We start from the raw sequence: 27,558 nt of genomic DNA on the forward strand, positions 1-27,558 counted from the left end.
TCCGCCTGCACTAGCTCAACCGACAGCTCTGTCCTGGGTCTTGAGGCATTTTGGTCCAGACTCTTGCTCTGTAGCATCCTGGGCATTGCTAGCCAGCTTTTTCGTTGGGATGGTCAGCTTAACTGGTTAGGCGTCTTGCCATTTTTAAGTCTCCTATTTCCTGAGGCTCTTTCCTGTTGCCCATAGGGGTCACTTGGTCTTTATGAGGTTCACCGCCTCAAGACAGGATTTTCTTCATTTCATAGTCAGAAGGGACCTAGGCTTGTGAGTTGGTGTCTTGCTCAGAGGTGAGAGGGAGATGATGGTGCTTTTCAGCTGGGACAGCTGGGGGGGGGGGCACCTGGCGATCCCACCACCGGTTGCTTTGAATCAGATCTGCCCAGCGAGGGAGAGCAGAGGGGAGGAGGGCGAGGGCTGGCTGGGGCAGCGAGAGCAGGCAGGTGTCTGTTCCCTGGCTCCTATGTAACTAGGGTGGAGCCCGCAGCCACCCACCCACCCACCCTCCTCAGTCAGTCCCCACTGTAGCATCTGGCTAGGATTTAAAGTACTGAACAAGCTTGCAAAGCTGCTTTCCTTGCTCGGCAACAACACCGGGGCTGCAGTCTCCGCCCGGCCTGGGAAAGCTCCGCCTTGGTAACAAGCTTCTGACTGGCTGGTCTAGGGACGAAGCGGGCCAATCAAAGCCTGGGGGGCGGTGGTGTCGGGACCCTGGGTTTGAGAGCTGGCATGAGTCCCTCTTCTCTGGGCAATGTACAACAGGACCTTTCAGGAAGGGCGGCGGCTGCGGTGCCTCCGGTGCGCCCACCCCTCCCACGCCACCTGCTGCCAGAGTGGCTAAGTCCCTGAAGCTTTGGACATTTCCACACTTTCTGACTCTCCCCGACGCTTGATAGACGGCGAGCCCCGCCCTTTGTAAGCAGTCCGGAAGCTCTGGGATCTAGACCATCTAACACTTTCCAATCCCTAGTCCAGAGTGCCCTGGACTTGGCATTGCTTCCCCAGGTTCTTTTCTTGGGCCCTCCTCGTTGTCTTGGTGTTGGTGGTCACCCGAGTACCCCTCTCATTGCTGTTAGCCACCCTCTAAACCCACACAAGGAACTCTGCGGCTGTGGCCACCAGCTGGGGTCCTCTAACAGTGTAGGTGGTTTCGGAGGACTTATGCGGGCAACTTTGTAACACAAAGTATCTCTTCCTCTTTCCTCTTTTACCAGGACCCACCAACACGTGCTGCCTTAACTCCGAAACCAGGAGGAAGGTGGCCCAGGCCACCCGAGGAACACCAGATGGCCTGGGCTTCCTCATCAGGACATCACTCTTCCTCCCAGCATGAAACTCTGCAGCAGAATTCTGCATATGTGCGCATCTGATGAAGCTGGGTCAGGGGAGACTTGTGAACCATATCTCCGTCAGACTGCGGGAGGGGGAGAGAGGAAGGAGAGGTCGTGATGGTCCTGAGACCCAAGCCTTGAGTCAGGACATCACTGAGGCAGATCCTGACACCAAAAGCACATGCAGAGCTTTCGGATTTTGGCACACTGCTCTACCTGCTGGTCACTCAGCTGGGATGAAATGTCAGAGCCGTTTGAATCTTTTCAGGTGTGCTATAATATTTTCAGTAAACCTGGGATAACGACAATAAAAATAGCTTGTGTGTTCCCTAACTCTAACATACATAAACACACAACACCTATAGACTTAGTGTTTATCACCATAGCATCCAGATAAAGATTTGAGGAACAGGTGACCAGGATTTACTTCCACCCTCCTCCACTTCCTGGCTGTGTTATTACTCTAAGCAACGTTTAACCTTTCTGAGCCTTGGTTTTCCTTTGTGTAAAACACTGATAATGGCACATCTACCTTCTGACAGTATTGTGACAGAAGTCCCCTTTAACAGTGGCCATGTGCATAAAGATCCTCCCTTATCGGGTAATAATAAAGGAGGCAATTTTCCTTTCTCACAGATGGTCAGCCTTCCTTTGAGGGTTAGATGCTAGGGGGAGACTAGATTCTAGGAGCATCAAAAGTTCCTATTAACGAAGTAATAGAAGATCCAGGGCAAAGTAAAGTAAAATCTTGACATGCCTACATTTAGGATGGATCCTGACCTGAGTAAGATAGGCTTCTGTTTCCTCACAGACATTTTTTTTTCTCAAATTCTTCTCTCTCAAAAATTTTAGAACAGCAGTACCCAATGACTTAACAGTTCTCCTCCTCCTCCAGTTTCCAGTTTCCAATGTGCTTCTTGGGCTGGCCTTAAACTTGAGATCCTCCTGCCTCAGCCTCCCCAAGTACTGACTTTATATTTCGGTATATCAATGCCTTATTTACGTATTATTATTCATATTATTTTATATATTATTTATATATCTTATTTATTACTCATTAAATTATTTTAATAGAATTTAACATTGTCTTTTTATCATGGACCCCCTGGAGTGTCCTCCCTGAGTTCTCAGTGTATATATATAATGTTTACACTAGCACCAGCATATGTCGAGCACCTGTCTGGAGTCCTTTCTCACCTGGAGCTTTACCCACTATGTGCTTTTGTCTGTTCTGAAACAGTACACAGACTTTACTCAGTGAACGTAGAGATTGGCCAGTCACGGCTCACAAATCTCTGGCAGCTATCCAATTCTGTTACCTGCCAGGCTTTGCTGATGTCAGAAGTGGATCTCTGTTGATGTTTTGTATTATCAGAACAAAAGCCAGGATGTGTCTAGGGTACCTGGTTAGGCTAGGTGACTGGGAGCAGGAAGGAGAACAAGGAGCGCACAGTGGTAGGACAGAGTTCCCAGGGAGCCAGCTGACCTGGGTTCCAGGGTTCAGTCTACCTTTAGGTGCAAGCCAATTAAACCAAGTAGGTATCAGTTACCATTTCTGTAGAGTGGATGTACCTGTTTCCTTACTACATTGACATTCTAGGAAAGACATGGGGCACAAAATTGAAAGCACTTTGTATATACTTGAAAACATTTATATATTTCAAAAACAGTAATGCGTGGGAGAGGCTAATGGGCTAGTAAATCCATTACTATTCAACATTCTTTTCGTGAGACCCAAAAGAATATGATCCCGTGGGTGTTATTAAAAACTCATGAACACAGCTCTGTGCTAACTGTTGGGGGAGCATTTGGAGGACTCATATGACATGATTCCTACCTTTAAAGAATTTACAATCCAAGTTGCTCAACTAACACATGAAACATTGATGTGTGGGATTGGCTGTGACTTTAAACAATGGCTCTCCAACATGGCCTGTTTTTTATCTCCAATGAAATGATAATCCAGTGATGGGACACTGGAGCCCTTAGGCAGACATGTCCCACTGTAATCATCGAGGTCCTGACCCCTTCCTCTCCTTTTCTGTCGTTGGCTGAGCATGCACGCACTTTCACGTATTCTTCTCAAGTTTTGGACTTGAGCAGTCTCAGTGCAGTGGCCCTTGGCTAGCCTGTGAGGCTGCCTTCCTCCTGGGATTTCACACGAATGCCACTGTCATCATTGCAGCTGCAGCAGCTGCTCTCAGGTGGGCCCTGGTTTGGACACTAGGGTGCTGCTGCTGTTCCTCCCTCACTGGGACAGAATGACCATCACTCTCCCCTTCTACAAAAGGATGAGTGCGATGGTGCCCTTCTAATTTGTGTGTTCCCCATGGGCAGGTCACTAGAAAAGGTACAAGCCATTTAGCTCTCCCGAAGCATCTAGGAGGCATGGGTCTTCTTGGTGGAGGTAGCTAGTCTGGGCTGGGCCAGAGGAGCTGTTTTTTTTTGCTCAGTGCTCTGCTGGGCACTCACCTTGGCAAGCCCAGAGAGGAGAGAAACTAACAAAGACTTAGCATCGCTGACAAGAGAGAATAGACCAGGGTAATTGTTTTTGCTTGTTTGTTTTGTTTTTGAAACAGAAGATGAAACATTCTCACTAAAAGTAACATCAATACCAACTTACACCCCTCACAGTGACAATATCCAAAGCAGTATTTGGCATTGGGAAGGTGTCCAGGCATGGGGCTCCCAGGTCTAACTGGTGTGAGGGCATATTTGTCCAGTGGCCACTTTAAAGTGGCCAGGGAAAGCAATGCCTTGCTCCCAGCTGTAGATGCCAGAGACTCTTAACTGGTGGTGCTTTTGCCCTCCAGGGAACATTTAGCAACTCAAGACACTTTGACGGTGGGGGTGAGGGTAGGGGTGAGTGGGTGCTGCTATACCAGATGGATAAGGCTTCTTTTGAAAACCCTGGTGAGACCCAAATGCAAGGATAAAGAGACGACACTGCGCTGGCTGTACCTAGTAGTAACATACTGAAAACAGCTGCCTTCCAACGAGAAAGTAGAGAAACGATTTTACAATGCTTAGAAGGAAGGAATAGGAGCTTCAAGAATTGATAAGGATAAACCTTGAACATAATGTTCTGTGGGGAAAAGTTAAGTGGCAAATATTGTGTGAAGTCACTGTATAATTGAAAGATACAACCAGGGTAGCTGGTTAGATCAGCCAGTTAGACCATGGTGCTAATTGACACAAACAACTCCAGCTAGCCTGTGAATCTATAAATATGTAATAAAAGTCCAGGTGTTCCCTGGGTTGATGACAGCCAGCCAATCTAATAAGCCGACCACAGGTTGGAAGTGTGCTCAATAGACCTAACACCTCCTAGCTCAGCACCCTGCAGAGTAGTGGTTGCTGACTTTTACAGTCACATGTCTGCCCAGCAGGCTGAAAGTGTAGGGTACCCCATGTAAATAGCCTGGGAAAGATTGGAAGCTCCCAGCTGAAGGATGCTTGCTACCATGTTCTCACTATGGCAGAGTCACACTAGAAGACAAAGGTGGACAGACGAGAGAGAACTCACCTCTGGAGAGGGCGAGGAGGCCTAGGAAGAGGCTTCGGGTGCAGTTCCGATTATAGGAAGCAAACTTGAAACTATGTTAGCACCTATTTATCCTGAATGGTGGATTCCTGGGGCTCGTCACATTGATCTCTGTGCTTCACCATATGTTTTTGATAGTTCAAAATTAGTGAAAAGAGAAAGATTCAGGGACATACGTGCGTCATCCTCTATGCACACCAACCTAGAAGAGGCTCTTTCTGTCACATAACGCCCATTTTTGGACTATCATTTTTGCTTGTCATGCAGCAGAATCACCTGAGTTTGTGGTGTTTGGACTGTAGGAACATCTGTATATAACCCCCCACAAAAATCTTTCACTCTGCCTTAAGAAAGTTCTTATTAGATGGTGTCATGGGTTGGACAGATCCAGAGCATCAGACTGTGAGCTCATCTGGAGACAGTATCTTTGAGAATGGAATTATTAAAAGTCAAGGATGAGAGCATACTGAATTAGGGAGGTCCTTAAACCTGTGCCTTGTGTCTTAGAAGAGATTACCCAAGGGTCAAATAGAAAACACCAGATGAAGATGGGGACAGTGGAGATGGAAGTGCTGCAAACCAAGGAATCCCAGGGCCCACTAGGAACATGAAGAGGCAAGCAAAATGGGTTCCAAGACCTTCCAAAAGGCATCGCTCTGAGAGCACACTGCACACTTCTGGCCTCCAGAATAAATGAGAGAATAGATTGATTCAAAAAATTGCTAGGCTACCTTATTTGCTGAGACTTCCTCAGGGCAGCCCTGGGAGACTGATGAGTGTACAGATTTGAAATCAGTCTTAGGCAGTGCCAGCTCTCACTAGAAGGACGTGTCTGCATTACAAGGAGGGAGGCACTTGTGGGTGGCAGTCCCCATTCTTGTAAGGATTGTGTATACCCTGTTGGTGTCTCCTACTCAGATCTACAGCCATTGGGGTGGTACCTCACAATCCCCAGTCCACAGACTTTCTGAAAAAAAAAATCTACCCTTTGTTTGGCCCCTCAGCATCTAAGCCCCTTATTTATTAGGGAGATTCCTCACTGCATACTGCAGAGCCAGCTCCTACTGTTTGACATGAGATTGCCAGTTGCTCACTTTGCAGTGTTGATTGCCACTAGAGCACTGGTATGGGGACTTGGCCAGACTGATCTAGACTTCAGAGTTAGTGATATGTTTGGAACCTGTCCTGACGAGGGTGCAAAGGTAAAGGCAGCAGATGGCCAGATCCCACTCAGAAGAGGGGCACAGTTCTCATCACTGCCAATCCAGTGTCTGTGCCTGGGGAAGTTTGGGGGGGTCACCATGGACTTCATGGTCATGGTCTTGGGGCTACTTCTGGTTTACACAGGGTCCACTTCCATGCTGTCAAAGAGCAGTCCCTTCTGCTCCTGACTTACTTTTACTACTAGGCATGGACCGTGAGTCCTGAAGCATTGGTGTGTACAGTGTTTGGGGACTTGGGCTTTCTGGCTCTTTCTGTGCAACAACTTTAGCCACACCTTTTTGAGTAACCCTGCTATTGTTGGCTCTTATCTGGTTCCCATCGCCCCCTTAAACTGCTGGCTAAGCTTAAAGCCAATGGCACCCTTCTGTTGTCTCAGACTGTCTCCAAAGTCCTATCTCATCAAAACAGGAGACTTAGTGAGACACCCAGGAAGGAGAGGTGGGGTTTGTTGGGGGGTAGATTTCAAGTCCAAAAGCTATTGCTGATTCTCATGTATTTATGAAGATGTCAAGACTTGACATTCAATTTTCCTAGTAGCTCCACCAGGGACTCTGACCCAATTCCTAGGTCCAGTATAATTGTGCCCTTTGTCCCTGCAGCCCAGACTTAGGTGGAAACAGCTCATTTGTCTTCAGCCTTTGTAATTCCTGTTGGGGCCCAGTGTGGCTGGGTGTGGTTACTGGGCCCTTTGTCCTTCCTAGCCATTTGGCTGTAGTTTTCTCCCTTCCTCTGCTCCCAGAGCTGGTGCTGCAGCGAGGGCTGGCTCAGTCCTTCTTGCTCCATATGTGGGCTTTGTCCTTGGGGCATGGGCTAGTTTTCAGGAGGGAAAACTTGTGCAGCTACAGGATTGAGCAATGTGTTTGCTCTGTGTTAGCACAACAAGGGCTACCCAGGGTCTCAGCTGGAAGTTGAAGTCACGTCTATTAGCTCCTATCTATGTGACTGAGAAGGAAACTTCTGGGAAAGTTTGAGGTCCACACTGAACCATTAGTCTCCTGATGTCATTTTAGCTGTGGAGTCAGCATAACTGAGTCAGCAAATAAAGGAGACCGCTCAGGTCATCCCATTGCTTCCTTAGTCACTCTAGCCCTCAGCATACAGAAGGGAAGGGGAAGGGGGAGGGGAGGGGAAGGAGACCGAATAAGAAAGAACATTTCATTCATATACTTGGTGCTTTTCTCAGTCTGCCTTGTGAGCTTCTGAATGAACAGTATCCCTTAAACTGTTAAGACAAAATGAATTAGCCCCCTCCAAATGCCACAGCAAGCACCCTGAGAACTTTATGATTCTTTCATAGACTCAGCAGCTGCAGGCTTGTTATCTGGCCCAGGGGCTGTGCACAGCTCCATTTTGTCAAATGATTGAGTTGTGCCGTAGGGAGGAAAAGTCTGAGCTTGGTGCTTTCTTCTTACATTCCTTCAGTGATCTGAATCTCTGCCTGTCTTTTCCTGTCTTCCCTTAGATAAGGTCTGTGCACTTGAATCAGAAGCAGATCTTCAGTTGGCATATAGCTAATCAAACTTTAGCACTGCCTTCATGTGTAAAGGTAACACGCACAACAGTACCCAAGGCCCCTTTCATTTCTCATGGAAATCCTAGATTTAATTTGAGATTGGGCCTCCTGTAGCCCAGGCTGGCCTTGAGCTCCTGCTCATCATGCCTCTGTCTCCTGAGTGCTTGGATTATGGCCTGTGTCACCATACCTGGCTTGAAATCATAGGTATTTTTTATATTACATGGCAGTTATTGAAAATACCTCAGCATGACTTTTGCACTCAGCGGTACTTTGAAGTAACTGTAGTCAATAGGCCTCTGGATGAATTTTGTTAATTGTATTAATAAAGAAACAGGTAATTATACCTGAATTTTATGTTTTATATGTTGGCAGCTGGATATCACAATGATTTGTTTAATTAGTGAACTATCCTGGACTGTATAGTGAGAGGCTGTTAAAAAAGAATCGGACAGTCAAGTCAACACTCTAAAAAGCTGGGAATAGTGACCCCTGTACTCCCATCTACTCAGGACGGTGAGGCACTTAAACCAGGAGTTCAAGGTTGGTCTGGTTAGCATAGCAAGATTGTTTCAAAATGAAGAAAAGCCCGTGGTTGACACTGGACCTTCTGGGGCACTGACTGGTTAGAACAAAGGAAGGAAAAATCTGCAGTCATGGAAGCCTTGAAAGACTCTGCAGTCTCTGACCATGTAAGATGAAATACTGCCCCCTTGTGGCTATAGGCAAAACAGTGGAACTATAGAGCTGCCCTCGGCATGGGGGTAGTTAAAGTGTCTGGGCACTTGAGTCTGAAAGAGAGAATTAAGGCAGCAGGTGATCTGATCCCTACCTAACAGTCCGCCTCATTGCTCTAAATGCTCCCCTTTGCTCTCTGTGGTCTGGCCATTTTGTTGCCTAGCATGTCAGAAGCTTCCTTCCATGTCCAGATCACTCCTCCCTCTCATCTAGATTTCTGTGTCCCACTTTATACCTCCCGGCTCTCAGGCAGGCTCTTGACATCCTCTCCCAGACCTGTGATCATCTTCCCAGCTCTTTCTCAGTCTGTAATGTCTGACCCTCAGGCTATGGTTTTTGTGGCGTTCATTTAGCCAATGAATGGCACTGTAGGAAATATGACTCTTCGCCCCAACTCCCCTCTTGCTGTTGAAGAGGGAAGTTTAACTGAAAAGCCACAAGGAACTATAAATGCTAGCAGGATGGCTTCAGGTCCATCCTCTGAAGAGTAAGATAGTCTCTGTTCACTTGCATCAGTCCTTTCTATCCTTAGGCCCTGGATACTCTGCTAAAGTACCCAGTTCTGCAGGGAGCATGGCAGAAACAATGGCACATCACTATCAGGCTAAAGAGAGGGTGGTCATGGCAGACAAGCTTCCCTGCTTGGTGGCCCAAGGTCCGAGTGTCTCAGTTTCCTTGTGTGTAAAAGCAATGCATAATATATAGTGAAAACAGTAGCAGCTGTGGCATAGTTGACAAGAAGGAGCAAACGAGGTAATATAAGTTAAGCCTTGCGATGGTTTGAGTAAGAATGGCCCCCATAGACTCATGTATTTAAACACCTGGTCCCCAGTTGGTGGAACTATCTGGGAAGGGTTGGGAAGTGTGGCCTTGTGGGAAGAGGTGTGTCACTGGGGGTGGGCTCTGAGGTTTCAAAAAACTGTGCCATTCCCAGTTAGCTCTCCCTGGCTGCTGCTTGTGAATCAAGATGTGTGCTCTCGGCTGTTCCATACTCCACCATCATGGACTCTACCCTCCGGAGCTTTAGCCCCATTAACTGGTTCCTACCTTGCACTCTGCTCTTGGTCTGCTGTGTTGTGAACAGCTCCTGCCCCACTCCACTGCCATGAATGGATGGACTGAAACCATGAGCCCAAGTACATCCTTTTTCTTTATTGACGTGCCTCTCTCTGTCAGGTACTGATATGTGGCCAGAGAAAGTAACTAGCCCTGAAAATCAGTGCCAGGGGGTGGGGGGACACTGTTATACGTAAGTCTGCCCACGTGGTTCTTAGACCTTTCAAACTGGCTTGCAGCAGGAGTTTGGCAGTTTTGGAGATGCAGACTAGAGAAGTCCTAGACTTCTGTAAGGACAGCTTGTGTGTGATTCTGATGGGTGTTCAGAAGACTTGAGTCCAATAGAAACACAGTGAAGGACTGGCTCGTGAGGTTTTTAGCTTGCTTGTGAGGTTTTTTTGCTTGCTTATTTCTTTTGTTTTTTTTGAGACAGGGTCTCTCAATATAGCTCTGGCTGTCCTCAAATTCACTATGTAGACTAGGATGGCCTCGAACTCACAGAGATCTACTTGTCTCTTCTTCCCAAGTGCTGAGATCAAAGGCATGCGCCACCATGCTCAGCTCTCACGAGGTTTTAAATGTAAACAAGGACTCAAAGAATTTGGACTAGAGCCATTTGTGCTACATTATGGCAGAGTTTATGTACATATTTCCCATGTTCTGAAATGTTAAGTAAGGCTAAATGGAAATGTAATAGATAATTTGGTGGAGGAAATATCAAGATAGCATTCGGGTTGTGGCATGGCCATTGCTGGCTGCTTTGGGGCAGGTTTACAGTGAGAATCAGGATAGAATAAAATCAGATCAGAAGGATGCAAGAAGCATGCAGTTTGGCCAGAAATGGGAGCTGTTTAAAGTTACAGATAGAGAAACCATAAGCATTAATGACAATAGAAGAAGCTGCATGCTTTGTATTGAGACAATTGGAAGTTTCCTCAGGGCCCTGCAGGAATTAGTGGGACCTCAGTCATGTAGGTTTGAGGGTGTAAAACTGCAAGCTCATTTGAAAGACCTCTTTAAGGAACATGCCAATGGAGGGCTGTACTCACAAGGGGTGTCTAAGGATGGGTTTTCCTGGATTCAGCTGCCTAGGCACTCAGAGGCTTCTGTAGCCATAGTCCAAGGAAGCCCACCTACTGCTCAAGCTGGCAGCAGAAGCTGGCATTGTTTACACAGTGCTAGTTTTGCAGGTATGGAGAGTGCAAGAGTTATAGGTCATGGAGGTTTCCTGCAAGATTCCAGAGAAATGTTTGTGGGGCCAGGAGATATGAAGTCATTCTGATTTCCTGTAGAGGATCTCTGAAAGGGCTATGCATGAAGCAATGAAGGTAAAGTCTAAGTTGCAAGAGACCCTGTGATACAGTAGATGCCAGGAACATAGGATGTCTGAGGAGCTTGACCCAAACAAAAAGACCACAAGAACCATAGATGTTGTAAGGGCTTATGGCGGGGGCTGCCAAGGTCCACTAGAAGTCACATCGTGCTGTCCTAAATGCTGGACGTGGACCTACAGGACTTCACATTTGCCCTGCTGGTTTTTAGTTCCAACTCTCCCCTCTGTCTCCCCATTCTTCCTGTAGGAACAGGAATGCTCACCCCTCCATTACAGAGTAAGAACAGGCAGCATTCTTTTGACTTATGGCTAAAAGGTTGCCTTGAACTCAGAGCAGTCTTTGAACTTCTGTCTTCTGAAAGGTGTTAACACTGTTGAAGTGGGGGTCAGGTGTTATGGTGTACGCCTTTAATCCGGCACTCAGGAGGCAGAGTCAGGCGGATCTCTGAGTTCAAGGCCTGCCTGGTCTACAGAGCAAGTGCCAGAGCAACCAGGGATACACAGAGAGAAATGCTGTCTCAAAAAAAAAAATGACAAAACAAAAGAAGACAAAAACCCCCAAACTTTTGAAGTTGAGTTAAAATACATTTTGCAGTATGAGATGTCCATCATCCTTTGGCAGTTGGGGTAAGATGCCACGGCTTGGGTCTGGAATGTCCCCCAAAGGCTCCTGTTTTGATGTTTGTTCTGCAGCTGGTGGTCCTACTTTGGGAGGCCATGAGGCCTCTAGGAGGTGGGCTCTTGAGAGCAGGTCACCAGGAGCAGACCTTATATCCAGATCATGATTCCTGCTTTGCTCTCTGCTTCCTGCTCTGCTGTGATGTGAATAGCCCTTTGCCACACACTACCGGTCCCGAACTAAGTTTTCCCTCCTGTGGTAGAGCGAGTGAGACCCTGCGAAACCAGGAGTCACAACAAACCCTGTCTCCATTAAGTTGCTTATGGCAGGTGTCTGTCACAGCAATCCATAAGAACTCATACCGTTGAGGTAGCTGAGCTCAAAAGAGTCAAAAGAGAAGGGCAACCCCTCCATAAGTGTCCCGTCTCCTCCCCTCCCCCCTGGCACCCCTCTACGCCAGATTCAAGGCACTCACATCCCCACATTCCTTCCTAAAACATGCGTCATCAGTTCACTTTCACAAAACACGGAGTTGTGGCAGTCAGAATGTGGCATGCATTCATCCTCTGCCCCTTCCCTCTTCTCTGCCCCAAAAGACACAAGGCAGAGCACTTACTTCAAGGCAATGGTAAGTGCTTAGCCTGGCACCTGGCCTTTGAAGGGCTTCAAGAAACAGCCACAGGTGGCATGTGCTTAGTTCTTCCAGAACCAAGAAGGTTTTGCTAGATTGGGCAGCTCTAGTTTGGGGCAGGTGCCACTAGAGGGCAGTAGCCATTAAGATAATAGTTCCACAGCTCAGCCGGGTTCAGAATTACTGTATTGGCAAGAGAGGGGAGAAAAGCTTGTGTGTGTGTGTGTGTGTGTGTGTGTGTGTGTGTGTGTGTGTGTGTGTGTGTAAGGGCAAACAATGACAACAGAAAAAAACCCTCAAAAACAGTTTTTCTTTCTCTTGAGAGACAAATAGGTGTGTAAATAGCGAGGCTAATGTTCAGAACGAGGCTAACGTTCAGAACACATTTGCTAACTTGAGTTTTTGTGTAGGCTACTTTTAAAAAGCTCTTAGCTACACTTACCCAAGAAGAATATAAAAGAAAGAGCTAACACAGTTCAAGGCCTGTGTGACTAGGTGCCCCGAGCAAAGCCAAGGACTGTTACCAACGACTCCATCCTTGCAGGTGCACTTATAAAATAACTTTATTCAGGTCAGGTTAGCCACCACTCATGCTTGCCCCATGCTGAGGACCCTTTATAGAGGCATGATGGTGTTCACATGCAGGTGCTCCCCAAGAGCCCTGGGCAGGGCAGCCTTGCCCTGCACACCGCACTCCTTGGTTGAAACAAGCTGGTTTGGCTTTTGTGGATTTGAGATTTTGGAGCCCAGGACACAGTCAAGGTGCATCCCCCCTCCCTTTTTAGAAACGCTTGCTCCCAGTGCACACAGTCAGGGCTTTGAGGTGTCTAGACAGGCACCTGACTCGGGCTAACATCCCTCAACTAGTCCTTGCTGCTGGCTGGCCAAATGGCTCCATCCCAGTAGGGTCTAGAAGAGTCTGTGGGCTGTGCCCAGGCAACATCACCCTTAGAAAGGGGAAGACAGGATTATTCTCAGCCATGAGGAGTGGCTCCACCGAGTGAGAGCAGAGGGGTCCTTGCCTGGTGTAGCAAGATTTTACCAGGCTTAGGCTTCTTGCACCCCAACAAGCATCTCCCGAAGTGCTGGTACCAGTTTTTGAGATCACCCTGTAGTTTGGGTTAGCAAGTGGGCCCAAGGCTGGTGGAGTCTGCCTCTGCCAACTGTGTACCAAACTTTCCTAGTTGAATTGAAGGATGGGCAGAGGATCTTTCTCATGTTTTTGAAAACCACGATGCTACCCCTCAAGACCAAAAGCCCAAGAAGGGGCAAAGACCATGTTGGGTCATATGAAACCCGGGAAGGGGCCTGCCCCTTCAGTCCCGCTAGTCAGCAGTGTGACCCTTCCCTACTTCCCCACCCACAGTGTGGATGTGATGGTAACCATGTAACCCTTCCTTCCTCTGAAATCCGATCCTCCATTATACAGCTGGTTGGCCCCTCTGGTATCAAGCCATGACATCACCATTACGCTGATGACCTTCGACAGGAGAGGTTAGGGAGGTGTTGTGGTGATTTTAGACATCATTTTTAACCTCAGACAATAGTGTGGCCTCTCGCCACAGGTCGCTGAACAGCTATCACCGGGCCTTAGAGTGTGTGTGTCTCCTGACTGCCTAAGGCATAGAAGAGGCCTCAGGGAAAGAGGGCAGAGTGGATGGGTTGGCCCTTAGGAGGAGGTGGCTGGGCAAGAGGTGTGTTTTGAAGAGCAATGAATAGGAGCCCAGAGTAACTGCAGAAGCAGCTGGATCATGCTGTTGAGCATAGCCCAAAAAGTCAGATGGTTTGAAAATGGTTATATGCTACTGTCTATGCAAGGTTATGCTCTGCCAGACAGGTCATGGGGAAGTTAAGATTGTGGGGCTGGACTTCATGGCTCCTCCTCCATCACTTTATCCTCTGCCGAATCTGGCCGGGGCTCTGATCCCACCTAACTTTGCCTATTGGAAGGAGACTGAATAAGAGCCTATGGACTTGTGTCAACTGCTTGTCCCAGACCATCCAGCAAAAGCCAAACCAGACCATCAAGCCGAATGCAGCGGGGTGGCGGCGTGGGGGGTGGGAGTGCGTGTGCCTGGAGCCCAGAGCGCGGGGCATAGCCGCTCAGATCTCGATGACGCTGGCGAGGCGCAGGCAGAGTGGAGCGTCCACGGGCATGGCGCTGCGCTTGATCTCGTTTCCATCCAGGCGTAGCACTTGCAGCTTGGAGAAGTTCATGACGTCCACCACCGTGCAGAAGCTGCTGATGGAGAACTCTGGGGGACAAGAAGGGTGGGCGGGTGGGAGAAGTCCAGCTTAGGAATCAAAGTGGGCTTAGAGGGCTGTTTTGAATCCACTGAAATAAAAAATAAAGACTGGGGTGGTGTGGGGCTTAGAACTGGAGTCAGACGGATTGGCACTGTTCGGGACAGTGCTGGGAGCAGGTCTTGTTTCAGCTTTTGCAGCTCAGCTTCTCACTCCCCTACCCACACCTGTGCTTTGCTGCCCTGGCCCCCCAATATCCTTGGGTGTCCTTCCCACCAAGCCTTGTTGTTTTCCCGTCTGTGGGCAGCAGGGGGAAGCAGAGGGTAGGTGGAGACCACAGCAGCTGTGAAGGCTTGACTCCTGGGAGAGCTTTGCTGATGGCACTTTACACTGCACACAGAGAATTCATACCTGGAGAAGAATTGGGTCCCTGGAAGAGTGGGGTTCTGGGAAATACCCTTCAAGGAGGGGCAGGAGACCTGGAATGCTTTTGGTGTTTTCCCCGGGAATAGATTTAGTGGGTGTGGTCCAGAAGGGGGTCGGTCTGTTATCTGTGTACAGGGTCTGGGAGACATGAGGTGGCTGAGACTCACTGTCACTTCCAGTTCTATTTGGTCCTGAGATAGAAGTCCCAACCTGCAGCCTGCAGACTGTGCTAAAAAGCCAAGTTCCCTGTGGGCACATAAACATGGGCCATATCTGTGAGCAACTGGAAACAACTCAGATCAGATATTCGTGGAATTCTGAGCCCCCCCTCCTTCCACCTTCCTAAAGCCCAAGCAGGTTGGGGATTCTGAGAGGAGGCCCTAGCAGACATTTTTCCAGCCCAGTTTAAATACTGACTTAAGTCTTTCCAAATTCCAGTCCTCCACCGGATCCCACAGCTCCCAAATAACATTCCACGGCTGTCTCCCCACTCTCTCCGCCAGGTTGGAAAAACTGAGAAGGGCATTGGACGCAAAGAAAAGGGGAGGGGATCCTTCCTAGTTGCAAGCAGGCCAGGAGCTCCTGTTCTGTTGGCTCCCTAGCTCATAAGTGCCTTTACCGCACTTTACCCCAGCATGGTCTCAGGCTGCCAGTGCTGGAAGACCTCCTTCCCCGTTTCCTTAGTGTGTGTGGTGGGCAAACTAGGGAGCTTTTTCCTGCGTCAGAGACCAGTTGCCCCTTGTTCTCTGTCAGAAATGGCCACCTTTAGGTGCCTGACAAAGGGCAGGAGTTGAGGGTTCTACCTTCCCTAGGCTGGGTGACCTAGAGAGATGGCTTTTTCTTCATTATACCTCACTTCCCCATCCAGGAAATTCAGAAAACAAGTACCCAGACTGTATCGGTCCCCTCTAAAATAGCAAAGAGAAGGCAAGCTGACAATGTGATACCATGGATGGACTGTGAAACTGTGTGCCAGGGCCTCTGTATCATACATCATGTACTATTTACTATCTCAAGAATATATGGCATGGAGGTTACTCTGCTTGTTAAAAAGAACCTGGTAGAGAGACTAAATGATAACCAGGAAAGGGAAGGAAGCAATGGCCCCAAACTGGCACATAGGGATCTGGGGTAGATGCTGACATTTTCTAGGTGTTCGGACAGAGAGCTTTCTTGCAGGGCCTTGGGACAGCTCATTGAATAATTTACTTTTGGGTCAGCCTTTGTGAGAGGGATCACCTTGTATCTGGCTGGATATTTCTGCATTAAGGCAGAAGGGTGACAAGATGCTTTGGCAAAGCCTCTCCTTGCCACCTCTCCCTGATTGGATGGTTAGGCATTAGCTCATGTGCTCTTTCCCAGAGCTCCTTCCTGCCACGTGTCCAGAGGTTCACATGGGTGAGGTACGGCATATAGTGTGACATTTCTTATATGACAGCTCTTCTGGATTCGACTGCAGGGTGGGATATAAAACTGTTAGAAAATGCTGAACTCTGGTGGTGTGTGATGTCTTTAAGATAGAGCAAGTGACTCCCACCGTCACCCTGGGACTAACAAGATTCTCCCCCCAAAAGAGAGACTTTAGGTAAAAACCAACCTCGGGTGTATGTAACGGTGCCTTTCAGTTCAAAAGAAAGGACCAGACAGACACCCTCCTACTTCACAGCCCCACTGCAACCTCCCCTATTCCCTCTGAGGAAGGCTGTCTGGCTGTTAACATCTTGCTAAATGTCTGATCTGTCCCCCTGAGAGGAAAGAGGGAGGGGGAGAGGACAGAACTGGGTCTCTCCTGTGCTTTGATGGTTCATTCCTTCTCAGCAGGCCCAAAGAACTTCAAAGCCCTCTGCATGGTCATTCACAGGCCTCCCTTTCCCAGAGCAGAACACTGGGCCACAGGGGGTGGGGGGAAGGCTAAATGCTAGCGCAGTACCTTCCAGCTGAGATCAAGACATCATTGCATTGCACTGGGGCAATGCAAGCATGTTCTGAACATGAGATCCCGACAGTAACAGGCTGAAATTCATCCTTTAGCTCTCAGCCTCAGAGAGGTGACCCTGCCTGTGCAGGGAAATTCTTACAAACACCCAGTCCTGGTTTCCCACAGAGGCTTCTGCGTGGCCAGGCTTGCTGCCTCAGGGAGGACTTTTGCCTTGCCACCAGGGGCTCCTTGGACTCCAGGGAGAACCGGAAAGTCCCACCTTCAGCTCTGGGAGGCTTCCCATTTTTGTCCATCTGGTAAGTTTTAAAAACAAACACCCAAACCAGGAGACCAGGCTGTGCATGAAGGAGTCATCGGGGGCAACAGAGAGGCTGCATCCGTTGGTGATCGAAAGGTACTCAGAGACCTCAGCTTTTTAGACCAACTAAGGCAGACCCCAGAAGATAACAAAGTCTCTTCTCCTCGAATGTCCCTCGAGAGCAGTAGTCCTCGTCCTTCCTAACGCTGTGGCCCTTCAATGTGCCTCCTCATGTCATTGTGACCCCTCCCCAGCCACAAAATTCTTTTCGTTGCTACTTTAAAACTGTAATTTTGCTACTGTTGTGAATGTAATATAAATATCTGATATTCAGTATATATGGTATGTGACCCCTGTGAAAGGGTCATTCGACCCCCAAATGGGTCACGACTCACAGGTTGAGAACCACTACTTTAGAGTAGTAGTGTTCAAACCTGCATCCCTGCCTGTCCCCCACAGGTGACTTGTTAAGTGACCAGTTCTTCCTGGCAGTTCCCTGTGCTAATGGTTTTCATCTTGCCTCCCCACAGCCCCATGTGCTCACCCTGAGAGCCTTAGACCGAAGCTTGCTTCTCCTAGGAAGTGGCCTTTGGAGCCACCCAGCTTTGGAGTGGCTCTCTTCCCTCTGCTGGAGGACCAGTGCACACCTGTCTGCACTACAGGGCTTTGTGGTGAGGGTTTTGATTGACAGCTTGCCTCCCAGTGCTTATTTCATTTGTATTCCCATTAGCACTCGTGGAGACCCCACTCCCCCACCCCCAGATCTCACCGTTGATCCTGTTGCCTTGGAGATAGAGGTTCTCCAGGTTGGTGTTGACAGGAGGGATCTTCTGCAGCTGGTTGTAGGACAAGTCGAGCTCGAGAAGACTGCTGGAATTGAAGGTGTTGGTAGCAAGGCCGTTGTTGGTGAGGCTGTTGTGAGAGAGCCTCACGTACAACAGCTTGGGTGACCCCCGGAAGTAGCTGTCAGGGACGGTGTAGACGCTGTTGTGTTCTAGGTACAGCTGCTCCAGGGCTGAGGGTAAACCATCGGGCACCCTTCGGAGGTGGTTGTAACTCAGATCTAGTAGGATCAGGGACCGGAGGCCCCTCATGGAACTTCCCACTTCCTGGATCTCATTGTGGTGGAGGTACAATGCTGTGAGGTTCTCCAGGCCCTCCAGAGCATTGTTGGGGACCCGAGAGATCTGGTTGTGGTCCAGGTGGAGCTCTCTCAGGGATCGAGGCAGTGGGCCGGGCATCCGGGTCAGGTTGTTGTGGTCTAGGTACAGCCTCTCCAGGTGCCTCAGCTTGGAGAAGACCTTCCTGCCTATCTTGTCACTGGTAATCTGGTTGCCATGTAGAGCAATCCAGAGCAGCCCAGTGGCATTGTCAAAGACACCTTCCTGGATGGCCGTGATCTGGTTGTTCTGGAAGTAGACATACTTCATGCGGGAGGGCACAAAGGGCAGGTACTTGAGGTTGCGGTTGTCACAGTACATGGCTGTGGGGAAGTTAGGTGGGCAGTCGCATTCTTGGGGACAGTCACGGGGCTCTGGTGGAGGATGTGTGCCATAGGCATAGGCTGGGCCCTCCTCTACTCCATAGGGGTAAGGCTCAGAGGGCTCGTAGGGGTAAGGGTCATAGGGGTCGTAGTAGGTGGACTGCTGGTTTCGGAGGTACTGGATCCACCAGTGAGAGTCTTCGTCATACTGGCCCTGGGTGAGTGAGCAGAGCCCGGCCAGCAGCAGGATGGAGGCCCACTGCATTTTGTCTCTGTAGAAAGGGAGAGAACAGACCAAGTGGGGGCATGAGTGAGGTGTTGGAGGGGAGATGGGTGGCTCAGGATGGCCATAGGCTCTGAGCTATGCAGCTTCCTGGAGGGCAGGAGCTGCACTTTCCCTCCGAGGTGCCTTCTCCTACTGTCTCTGCACACCCAGGGGGCTGGGCCGGGTATCTGGGGAAAGGTCAGCTTCTGTTCATGCAGCAATGAAGAGTCTGAGATTAGGAAGGAAGCAGAGAGGCATGGGGGTTTGGAGAAGGGGTGGGGCTACAGTTTGGGGAAGGGCAAGTCCTTCACATCCTTTACTACCCTAAGGTTCTGTTGTTGAAACTAAGAAACCCACAACATCCCCTCCCCCAAATTGTACACCTTCCTTCACCAGTCATGGTGGGATACTTTGGAGGTCTGAATTCTCATCTAGTTTGGACTCCCAGCGAGATCTTTTCTGAGAGTTCAAAGCCATGAGTCTCCTGGTTATTCCCACATCCAGCATGCCTCCAGAACTGACTGAGACATGGAAAGGGAATAATAGCTGTGCTACTGCAGGAAGATCTTTTGCTCTCTCCAGCAGCCTTGGGGGTTTCTGGTCCTGAGTGTGTGGGAGGGTGTGGTTCCCTGTGGCCACCACAAGGTCTGGGCTATTCTCCAAAGCGCCATCGTCTGGGTGAGAAAACACACTGGTTAGCAGCTTGTGGCTGCCTGTGTACCCTACTTTTGGTCTTTCCAGACTGGGAACCCAGCACGGCTTTAGTGATTGTCTTCTGGGCTGACTGAACTGTGTCTGGCTTGGTCTGCTTCTCTTTCCTGTGGTCTAAAGGACTTAATGCTCCTCTCAGCTCCATGGGGATGGCAATAGCCACGTAAGAGGCAACTGAAATGGATGAGGGACACTGAGAACCGGATAGAAATGGAAGCATAGCCAGGAGTGGGATTTAGAATACCTTTTCTGTCCTGGAACTCACTCTATAGACCAGGCTGTCCTGGGACTCCCAGATTTCTGCCTGCCTCTGCCTCCTGAGTGCTGAGGTTAAAGGTGTGTGCCTTATGTCTGGTGCATCCCTTCTCCTCTGCTGAGCTACTTCCTCCCAGTGATGTCACCTGTCTTTCTAGGTTTACTTACCACCCACGCTGTTGAGGAGACTGTTGCCTTGGAGCTTGCTATGCCAGCAAGACAAGAACAAGGCACACTGGGAAGAAAGAAACTGCAGGTGTAGAAGATGGGAGACTGGGGTGTCATAGCTGGCCTAGGCACCATACTCCAGGCTCCTACGGCAAGGGCACTGAAAAAGCCCTGTGAGCAGGGGGACCTCCCAGAACACAACTGTTAAGACAGAATGATTGGAACCTTTTCTGGCCCCAAAGAGTCTCCTGGAGTGCTCTCACTGTTGGGCCATGCTGGGGTTGGCAATGCGTACAGGACAGGAGAGGAACTAAAAGACAACATTAGATTCTATATGAACTGATGAGAGGACTCCTGACTATGACAGCCCAACTACTCAGTTTCTGGGCACCATCCCTGTCAGACCCCTGTGTTCCCTGAAAACAGTTCCAGTAGGTCTTTTCATCCTACCATCTCTGGATAGCTCAAAATGGGCCCCTGGCTCATCTTTGGGCAGCCACAGCCCTTGAACAAAGAGCCACAGTGTTTCTGAGGAGCAGACTCAACTGCCCACTGCCTAGGATGCTGGCTGGTCCCTGACTCAGGCCAGGAGAGAAGACGGATGAGACGGCCCACTGCCAAGACAGCATTTTTTCCATGCACAGCCCTAGGCTGCTGTAGAACTGACCAAGGTGGCTGTTTAGAGAAGGCTGGCACACTAAGCCTCTGTCTCCATTTCTCCTTCCAGGCTAGGCACTTTGGCAGAAGGGACCTACCTTCCTCTTCCAGACTCTGCTTTCCAGGGGGCTCCATGCCCAGCCACAGTGGCCTCTCCTCAGAGGATGGCTGCTGGGAGGGCTTGGTAGCAGTGCAGGCCTGTCTAGATCTAGAATGTTGCTTCAGGCTTGCACCCCTTAAATTGTTTCTTGTGCTAGAGACCTCATGTCCAGTGTGAGGATCCCGGGAGTGGGATCCTCTCACAGAGTTGGAGATCTTGACTCAGGAGCTACTGTAAAATCTGCACTATCTCATTTCTTCACTGTAGGGAAATTGTCTCTTATCAGAGCTGAGGTCAAAGTAAAAACCATCTTCTAGGCTGAGTGGGACACCATTCCATCCACATGGACACAGTCAACATTTTATTCTCCCCCTTTCATTCCAACAACACGCATATTACACAAAGCTTATCCCCTAACATTTGGATACCATGTCCCTCTCTAAGAGATTTCCGGGACATTCAAAGACTACTTTCCAAAGTGCCCCAAGTCCCAAGCACACTGGGATTCATGGGTAGCAGAGAGAGACTGTTGCAATTTCCATCATATTTTCATGTCTGTGAAATGGAGGTTCCTAAAACCCACAGGGAGCTGTTAGGAGACAGGTAACATGCTGGAGCTCATGCCCCCCCCTCCCCCGTTGTTGCATCTCTTCAGCATCCCTGGGGGTCACGGACCAGATGGGGGGAATACTCTATCTTTAACTACTCGTCTCCCCAGTCTTGTCCCTTTTCTTTATTTCTTTGTGTAGAATTGCAAGGGACAAACCCTAAAGTAATATGACAACACTTACCTTGGGTTGAACCGTTCAGAGTGACCCGGTCCTTCTGTCCAGCCTCCTTGAGTTGGAGAATGTGAGAGAGAGGAAGAGAGAAGAGTGAGTGCTACGGAGAGTGTGCGAGTCTGTGCCAGACCAGGGCCCGCCCCCAAATTCCTAATCAAGTATCTTGAAGAGGGGATGAGGAACCTAAGCAGGCTTTTTCAGTTCTGCTGTATGTACGGGAGGAGCTCACACTCAGCTCCACAAAATTCTCTCTACCTAACGCCGTAAAAAACACCTTCTTTCCACATACTTATCTTTCCCGAAGCGCTGGCAGCCCCGGGTCTCTTGCTGCTGAATGAGTTAGCGATGCCCCAGAAGTTATTTGCACAGTCTCTTGCAAAGTGCCTGGATTTCTCATTAAGCCCATAAAGCAGACACAGGAGCGGGAGGGCTAGGGTTTGGAGAAAAAGTGTTTTAACTCTTTTAGCAACCCTGGTCTCCTTGGGGAGCCTATACTTGTCTTTCTTGGCTCAAACACCCCCAGTAGCCAGGTGTTGGACTAGCGCAAAAGACGGTACTGTGGCTGGAGGGCTTCTCTGCCTCCAGCTGATGGTGGCCACTTTCTGCTCCCAGTCAGGGAGTCTAACTACTGTTAGACTTTACAGATGGGGAACACCTAAGCCAGGGGAAGAAGATGAAGATGGAGAGATGGGTGGGCTCTAGACAGGAGGTTTTAGACCACAGAAAAGATTTTAGTCTAAATGTTTAAAGACATATTTTATGAAGGAGACTCACTAGGATCTGATTTACATTTTAAAAAAGATTTTATTTTATGTGTATGAGAAGTGTTTTGCCTGCATGTATGTTTGTGTACCACACACATGCAATGTCCATGAAGGCCAGGAGAGGGCGTCAGACCTGCCCCCTGGAGCTGGAGTTAGAGATGGTTTGTGAGCTGCCAAGTGGGTGCTGAGAACTGAACCTGTGTCTTCTGGAAGAGCAGCCAGTGCTCTTAACTGCTGTGCCAGTTCTCCGGCCCTCTGATTTATATTTTTCTTTTAATTCATAGGAGGCCTGTTGTGTGGAGAAAGGGAACTTCCATCCAGCTAGGAGGAAGGATGGTGGTAGATTGGATTAGCATAGCAGGGGATAGGGTAGACTACTCTATACAGAACTGAGATGTCATATAGATGGATCAGATTCACAAAGCTGAGGAAAGTCAAGCATGACTGCCAGAATTTTAATTCAGCCCTTGGGTGGGCAGTACCACCACTTCTCAATGTGGGAAGAGCAGAATTGGGTGGAAAACCAAAGTTAGCTACCACTTACGCATTCCAGTGAAGAGGCAGAGGGGCTGATGAGTCTCTGAGACTGAACTTGGAATTTCTTTTAATTCATAGAAGGCCTGTTGTGTGGAGAAAGGGAACTTCCACACAACTTCACACAACTGTGAAGGACTAGGGGAAAACCAGTGAGAACCACGAGACTGTGGCTCACATAGAGTCTAGTTAGCTTAGATGACCCATAGGTCTAAATGCTCTTTCCTCAAATAGCTGGCTCATGTCCATACCCAAGAAACACCCTTTAATTTAAAGAAATACAAGGCGGGAAGGTCTCAGAGGATTTGAATTTGGAGTGTTTAGAAGTGTCCGGGCAGATGGCACTTTTGGCTGAGCCACTGACAGTGTGAGGCTGTCAGGAAGGGGTGTGTCCCCCTACTGTAAAGCATCTGCTTTACTTTTGTTATCTCGTTCAATAGCCATAGTGTTATTTTGCCCTGGAAATAGGAACCCCGATGCAGAGTGACTGGCAGGGAAAAGAGGTACAAAGAACAAAGATGTCAGGTTCATTCTACATGACTCCAAAGCATACATACTGTTTTAGCTAGGGTTTCTATTGCTGTGAAGAGACACCATGGCCACAGCAACTCTTATAAAGGACAACATTTCATTGACGAGGCTCACTTACAGTTTCAGAGGTTCAGTCCATTATCATCATCATGACAGGGAGCATGGTGACACACAGGCAGACACAGTGCTGGAATAGAAGCTGAGAGTCCTACATCTTGCGGACAGCAGGAAGTCGACTGAGACACTGGGCAGTATCCTGAGCATAGGAACCCTCAAAGTCCGCCCTCACTGTGGGAGGATTAAGGAAGTCCATGAATTCCTGGGTAAAAGAATATCAAGTATTTATTTGGTGAACACTCACACAATGAAGGTAAAGAGCCGCTGCCGTCTTCTGTCCTGGAGCTGCAGGATGCTGTGATCAGGTCTCAGGCCACCACCCAAGAGAGAGATTGAGACAGACCCTTCCTCTTCCTCACAAGGGATCATGTCTGCACACAGAAGCCACACCCTAAGACCAGTACCCCAAACCTATTGTCGGAACAAATTCCAGCTACACCCCACAGTGACATACTTCCTTCAACAAGACCATACCCACTCCAACAAAGCCACACCTCTTAATCGTGCCACTCCCTATGAGATTATGGGAGCCAATTACATTCATACCACCACAGCCATTTTTCTATAACTCTAGACCAGAAGATAGGCAGGGCAAAGGGGTGATGACCATTTTTCTGTCAGGGCTGGGCTCAAATAAGGTGACCCTCAAATAATTACAGCTGTCTGCTGTGCTAGAAGCAGGACCATGCAATGTCAAAAGTGCCTTGTTCTGACCCTAAGAGGAGGCTCTAACCTCTACTTTATTTTTTAAAGATTTTATTTATTTATTATGTATACAACATTCTGCTTCCATGTATATCTGCACACCAGAAGAAGACACCAGATCTCATAACGGATGGTTGTGAGCCACTGTGTGGTTGCTGGGAATTGAACTCAGGACCTATGGAAGAGCAGTCAGTGCTCTTAACCTTTGAGCCATCTCTCCAGCCCCCTAACCTCTATAACTGATGCTGTGTTCATCTGGTTCTTGGATGTAGCTTGGCCTCAGCATGGGAGGTCAAATACAGCACATAGATGCCCTGGGATGCAGAGAGTCCCCACATGTGTGTGTGGGGTCTGTGTTTGACATAGGTATTTTCTGGAAGGTGTTGAGCCAACACTGTCCAGTTACTGAAAATTAAAGAGGTGGGAGCTTAGTAGACATTCGGTAAATCAGGACTGAATTTTGGGCTCCCCACAGAGTGTTTTCAGTAATCAGTCCTGGGTGGAGTAATCAGTACTAACCCGGCCAGGAAAACTCTTGTCCTTCAAGCCAATTAGATTTTCCAGGGGTGCAGACCACTGTCATTTCCTTCTTCCCCAGAAAAGGTCAGGTTAAGCCACAGCCACCAGGCACAGCTGATTGCTTCTGATGTTGGACCAACCAGTCTGGGAGGGGTGAAGTTACTTCTGACTCAAATCCTACCAGTACAGATGTGGTAGTTTCAAGCCCCTATCTTTAACCCCAAGAGACCTGTGTGTGTGTGACGTAGCTTTTGCTCCTAGATGGCCCAGCAATGGAGGAAAGACCACAAGTCTACTCAAATGAGATTTTTGACTAAACTTAAGGAGATCAGTAGGAAGATTACCATGCTAATAACATCCAGGCCTTCTGGCCAATCCTGAGGTCTCCTGACGCCAGAGAGGGAATTTAACTAGTCTGACACTTCAATGGAAAGTCTTGGCTATGCTGTAACTATCAATGGTGCCCCAAGATTTCCAGAAGAGATGTTTTCTCTATCTCCTCAGCACTGAGGGCTCATTAGAAACCTTCACAACAGACAATCTGCTCTGCCCAGAAGGATGAAACCATTAAGATGTTGACTTGCTTTCCTTCAACGGGAAAAGGAGCAAGACCTCAAGTTCTAAGTCCTAGAAGGTACACCAAGAGCTCCGGAAATCATGCCACTGATCTGTATGTGAAGAAAGAGGAGGCCTCAGGCTGTGGCACCTGGTATCACTGAGTGGTCTCGAGCTTTCTTGTGCTTCTACCAGCTACTGCTGGTAAGGGAGAGCTGTAAGGTATGGCAGTAGGCTCCAGGTGGCAAGAGAGCAATGGCTCATAATGATCTTCCCTGGTCAAGGCAACCAAGTGGTGAGCATGGGTCATGAGAACGCCTGTGAGCTCCACGAGCTTAGCAAAGCCACCTACTGAGTGCTGGGCTAGCTGGGATCTGCTGGAGCTGAGCCTGCCCCGGCTTCCGGAGGATCAGGCCACACTATGAATAGACAGCCTACTGTCTATTTCTGGCTTTACTGGCACCCCTGTGAAGCTCCATTATCAGCAGCCTCCGCCTCCTTGTGAGGTCACTGAGGCCTTGCTCCTCTTCCCATTGAGGTCCTCCCCATCAGTCACACATAAAGAAAATGTCTTACAGCTGTATCTTACCGAAACATTTTCTCAACTGAGGTTCCTTCCTTTCAGATAATGCTAGTTTGTCAAGTTGACGTAAGACTAGCCATCATTAAGTCTGTATCAACAGGGGTTGATAAATGGACGTTTCTTGTCCTGGTCACCTGTTCCCAAATACCTGGCAGCTGCTTCCCAAATTACCACACAGAGGTTTATATTAATGATAAATGCTTGGCCAATAGCTCAGCTTGTTACTAGCTAACTCTTACACTTAAATTAACTCACAATTCATATCTATGTTTAGCCGCATGGCTTGGTACCTTTTCTTAGTATGGCATTCTCATCTAGCTTCTCTGAGTTTGCCAGTGACTCTCTGACTCTGCCCTTTCCCTTCCCAGAATTCTCCTCATCTGGTTCTCATGATCAATCTCTTCCTGCCCAGCTATCAGCAAATCAGCTATTTATTAGCAAATGAGAGCAACACAGCTCTCATTTGTTTCACAGCAAGCAGCCACATGCTTATCCGACACGTGCTGAAGCTTTTGGGGCGGGAGGTGGTCTCCAGGGGGAAGTGGCAGCAGAAGATGCATACCAAACATGAGAGCCAAAAGGGTACCCAGCTTCACAGCACATTTGACCTGGACCCCGGACAGCAGCTAAGAAGCATCACACATTGCTATAACCCATAGGGTCAGAAGTCCTACAGCTTTGTGGAAGTGATACAGGCCAGTGAGTACCATATCTGTACCCCAGAGTCTCTGCTGTGAGTGCTATGTCCACCGAGGGCTTTAGTGGCATGTCCCCAGAGGAACCCAGAGGAAAGGCAGTGGACTGTGACTGCCTCCCTTCCACACATTGCCTCATCTTCCTGCAATGGAGTAGGTGTCAGCAAAGGGCTTTGAGTGCCACATGAAGCACGGAGAATGTTTCTGTCCACCACACAGTCTACTTCTTCCCCTTGGCAAAATGTTTGTCCCTGAAGGAAAACAATCTTTCCTGTTTGTTATCTGAAGAGCTGGCACCTCCTTGGGCAATATACATTCCTCAACAAGATTGCCCTGGCTTAGAGCAGCCTTGTGCCTGCCTTGTGGATGCTGTGGTCACATGGCATGGCCTCAAATCAGGCTTGTGCTAGAGGAACTCCTCTGGTTGCCTTGCAGCCTACTGGTTGCCTTAGGTCAGAAATAATGACTCTCAGTAACTCCAGTTCCTCCCATTGCCTACTGTTGAACCTGTAGTAAAGGGACAGTTAAAAGAGAAAATAAGCAAGACGCCTTTAAAATGAGAGTCCAGGAAGACAATGTTGTTGTCTTGGAAAGAAATGGAGTTTTGAGTCATCCTGGAAATCTAGAACACATTTGTATTTTATTTGTATTCAGGTTCCTTGCTTGTAGGGTGGAGATGGCTATCTCAATGGGTAGCTTTAAGCAGTTTTAAGTTGGACATGGTGGTACATGCCTGTAATCCCAGTACTTGAGAAGCAGAGGAAGGAGAAGTTCAAGATCAGTCAGAACAACCCAGTGAGGCCTTGTTTAAAAACAAAACAAAACATACAAACAAACAAACAAACAAAACCAAGGGCGGAGGATATACTCAGTGGTAGAGGGCTTGTCTAGCATGCACAGGCCTGGATTTAATTCCCATCATTGAAAGATAATTGCCAGCATAGTGTCTGCATATGGTAGGTGCTTAGAAAATGTCTGCCTTGGGGGTTCAGACACTGAGTAGATGGAGGACTCTGTGTCTTGATCTAGAGAGAGACTGGGTGGGGAGTCAGGGTATCAGTGGTAGTTCTGGGAAAGAACACAGATCCTATATCTGTTGTTTATGGGGAAAAAAACAGACCTGGAGATTTAACCAGACCAAAGGTCTAGGCTCTGACCACGGTAAAGGGTGGTTCCCAGCCCTGGGTGTACACTGGAACCACGGCGCTGGCTCTGGGAAAGACCCACACCCAAGCCTACTC

General features: G+C 48.7%; 1 protein-coding gene across 1 annotated transcript; it reads right to left on the reverse strand.

Moving 5' to 3' along the window:
* Positions 1–12,524: 12,524 nt before the first annotated feature.
* Positions 12,525–18,903, reverse strand: Fmod (fibromodulin). Its single transcript, XM_035445442.1, has 2 exons — positions 17,663–18,903; positions 12,525–14,241 (listed from the first exon to the last, which is right to left on the reverse strand). Exons 1-2 carry the CDS (start codon positions 18,639–18,641, stop codon positions 14,090–14,092), a joined length of 1,131 nt encoding a protein of 376 aa, XP_035301333.1. The 5' UTR covers positions 18,642–18,903; the 3' UTR covers positions 12,525–14,089.
* Positions 18,904–27,558: the final 8,655 nt, after the last annotated feature.

The sequence above is a fragment of the Cricetulus griseus genome, chromosome 5 (genome assembly GCF_003668045.3).
Source record: "Cricetulus griseus strain 17A/GY chromosome 5, alternate assembly CriGri-PICRH-1.0, whole genome shotgun sequence".
Lineage (NCBI taxonomy): Eukaryota > Metazoa > Chordata > Mammalia > Rodentia > Cricetidae > Cricetulus > Cricetulus griseus.

Excerpts from the sequence above, each read along its gene's own strand:
- Fmod (XM_035445442.1), bottom strand. The coding sequence starts at position 18,641 with ATGCAGTGGGCCTCCATCCTGCTGCTGGCCGGGCTCTGCTCACTCACC. Across the intron at positions 14,242-17,662 it reads CCAAGGCAACAGGATCAACG|AGTTCTCCATCAGCAGCTTC; the intron begins GTGAGATCTGGG and ends CTTGTCCCCCAG.